General features: G+C 56.3%; 1 protein-coding gene across 1 annotated transcript in view; it reads left to right on the top strand.

The window, feature by feature from the left end:
- Positions 1–1,758, top strand: part of RNASEH1 (ribonuclease H1) — a gene marked incomplete at its 5' end in the record, with an annotated part of 4,308 nt that overhangs the window by 2,099 nt on the left and 451 nt on the right. Inside the window, 4 exons of the mRNA XM_006760375.2 lie at positions 1–18; positions 189–243; positions 577–661; positions 1,167–1,291. Of these exons, the coding sequence (XP_006760438.1) occupies positions 1–18; positions 189–243; positions 577–661; positions 1,167–1,291 (283 nt within the window). The remainder of the gene's footprint in view (positions 19–188; positions 244–576; positions 662–1,166; positions 1,292–1,758) is intronic.

Here is a 1,758-nt window from a genome sequence, read left to right as displayed (position 1 = left end):
GGGGCCCGGCCACCCTTTGTGAGTAAACCGCGCGGCGGGGGCTGGGCTGCAGGCTTCGCCAGGCCACGTTCTGAAACGTCCGTGGCTCGGCCTGATTCCTAAGGGCTGCTTTCGTGTGAGGCTTTTGCAGGTCAAATAAGAACATCTATGCTTATAACTTTATTTTTTCTCTACTATTTTGAAACCAGAAATGTGGGCATTAGACTTCCTGGGCGACAGACAAACCAAAGAGCAGAAATTCATGTAAGTTGCCAGATAATTTTCCATAACAATGTTCGGGCGTGTTGTGTAGCAGCGACTATGAACGTAACGCACTTCCCGCTCTCTGTGTGTGAGACAGTCAGGGTCCAGAGGAGCTGTGTGGGCTGGGGACAGTCATGAAGGATAGGGCTTTTCTGGAAAAATGATGGAACATGTCCAATAGGCGTGTAAGCGGAACTGTGTGCGTGGCATTCTCTCACGTGGGAGTGTGAGCATCACAGTCCGCACAGGAGAGGGACGCTGCGTCTGAAGTCCCTGAGCGTCTGTCTGTCGGGGCTGAGCAGGCTCCGTGGTGACGACCGGCCTCTCTTCAAGGCAGCCTGCAAAGCCATAGAGCAAGCCAGGGCCCAGAACATCACGAAGCTGGTTCTGTACACAGACAGCATGTTTACCATCCACGGTGAGCTTTCCCGCCTTCCTTCTGGGTTTTCTAGCAAATTTGCCGGGAAGTAGGCATTTCCTTCCCTTGTGGGGGGCACTGTATGGGGGACCTCGTGTCAGTGGGGCTGCATTAGGTTTGTTGGGTCTGAAGGGAAGGATGTGGGTCTGGGACCCAGGTCTGCTGCTACAGGGTTTCTTTGCCAGGACTAGAGCCAGGGCAGGACGCAGGTGAGGCCCTGCTGGCGGCCCTGGAGGCTCACCGTGTGCGTGACAGGATGGCGTGCTGGCGTCTTCTTGGGAAACACCGTGTGGGAGCACAGGGAGCAATGCTGAGGTTGGGGCGCTTCCTGGAGGAGGTGACGCCCGGGCTGAGAGCTGTAGGCCGAGTGCGGTTAGAATCGGAGGAGAGGGAGGGCTTCAGGCCCGCGGGCCCGGAGGAGAGGGAGGCCGGGGTGCTGCTCAGAATACGGTGGGCGAGGAAGAGGCCCCGTCCGCGGCTCCTAGCCTGGAGGCGTGTCTTCCAGGCATCACCAGCTGGGTCCAGGGCTGGAAGGAGAACGGATGGAGGACGAGCGCCGGGAAGGCGGTGACCAACAAGGAGGACTTCATGGAGCTGGACAGGCTCGTCCAGGGCGTGGACATCCAGTGGGTGAGTGTCTGTATAATTTTGAAAATCAATAAAAATATATTAAAAAATAAATAATTTTAAAAAATAATTGTGTTAAACTGTGATGCGACCTTAGTAAGAAGACTATCTTTCCAAAATGGAAGTATTTTTTTTTTTATAAGAGAGGAGTTTTGTTAAAATTACTTTTTCAAAGTTAGACAGCACCCGTCCCCCTCCCCTGCGCTGCGGGCCAGCCAGGACCTGAGGGGGCGGGGGCGCTGTGGGAAGCTCGCTGTAGGCGTGAACGTGTTCACACACGGCAGCCTTCCTGCGGGTTCAGGGCTGTGAGTGTCGGGGCACCCCCTGGTGCACACGCGTGCTCTGCCTGGAAAGCTCACACCCGTCGTCCGTGGGAGAGAGCAGTACGCACAGGCAGGTCCAGGCTGGGAGCTCAGGATGGAGCTGTGTCCGTGTGTCCTGGACGCGCAGCAGGAACGGGCCTGCGGAGG

Source organism: Myotis davidii, unplaced genomic scaffold, assembly GCF_000327345.1.
Source record: "Myotis davidii unplaced genomic scaffold, ASM32734v1 scaffold1395, whole genome shotgun sequence".
Taxonomy (NCBI): Eukaryota; Metazoa; Chordata; class Mammalia; order Chiroptera; family Vespertilionidae; genus Myotis; species Myotis davidii.
The sequence above is the reverse complement of the archived record's forward strand: the minus strand, read 5'-3'. Positions and strand labels throughout refer to the sequence as shown.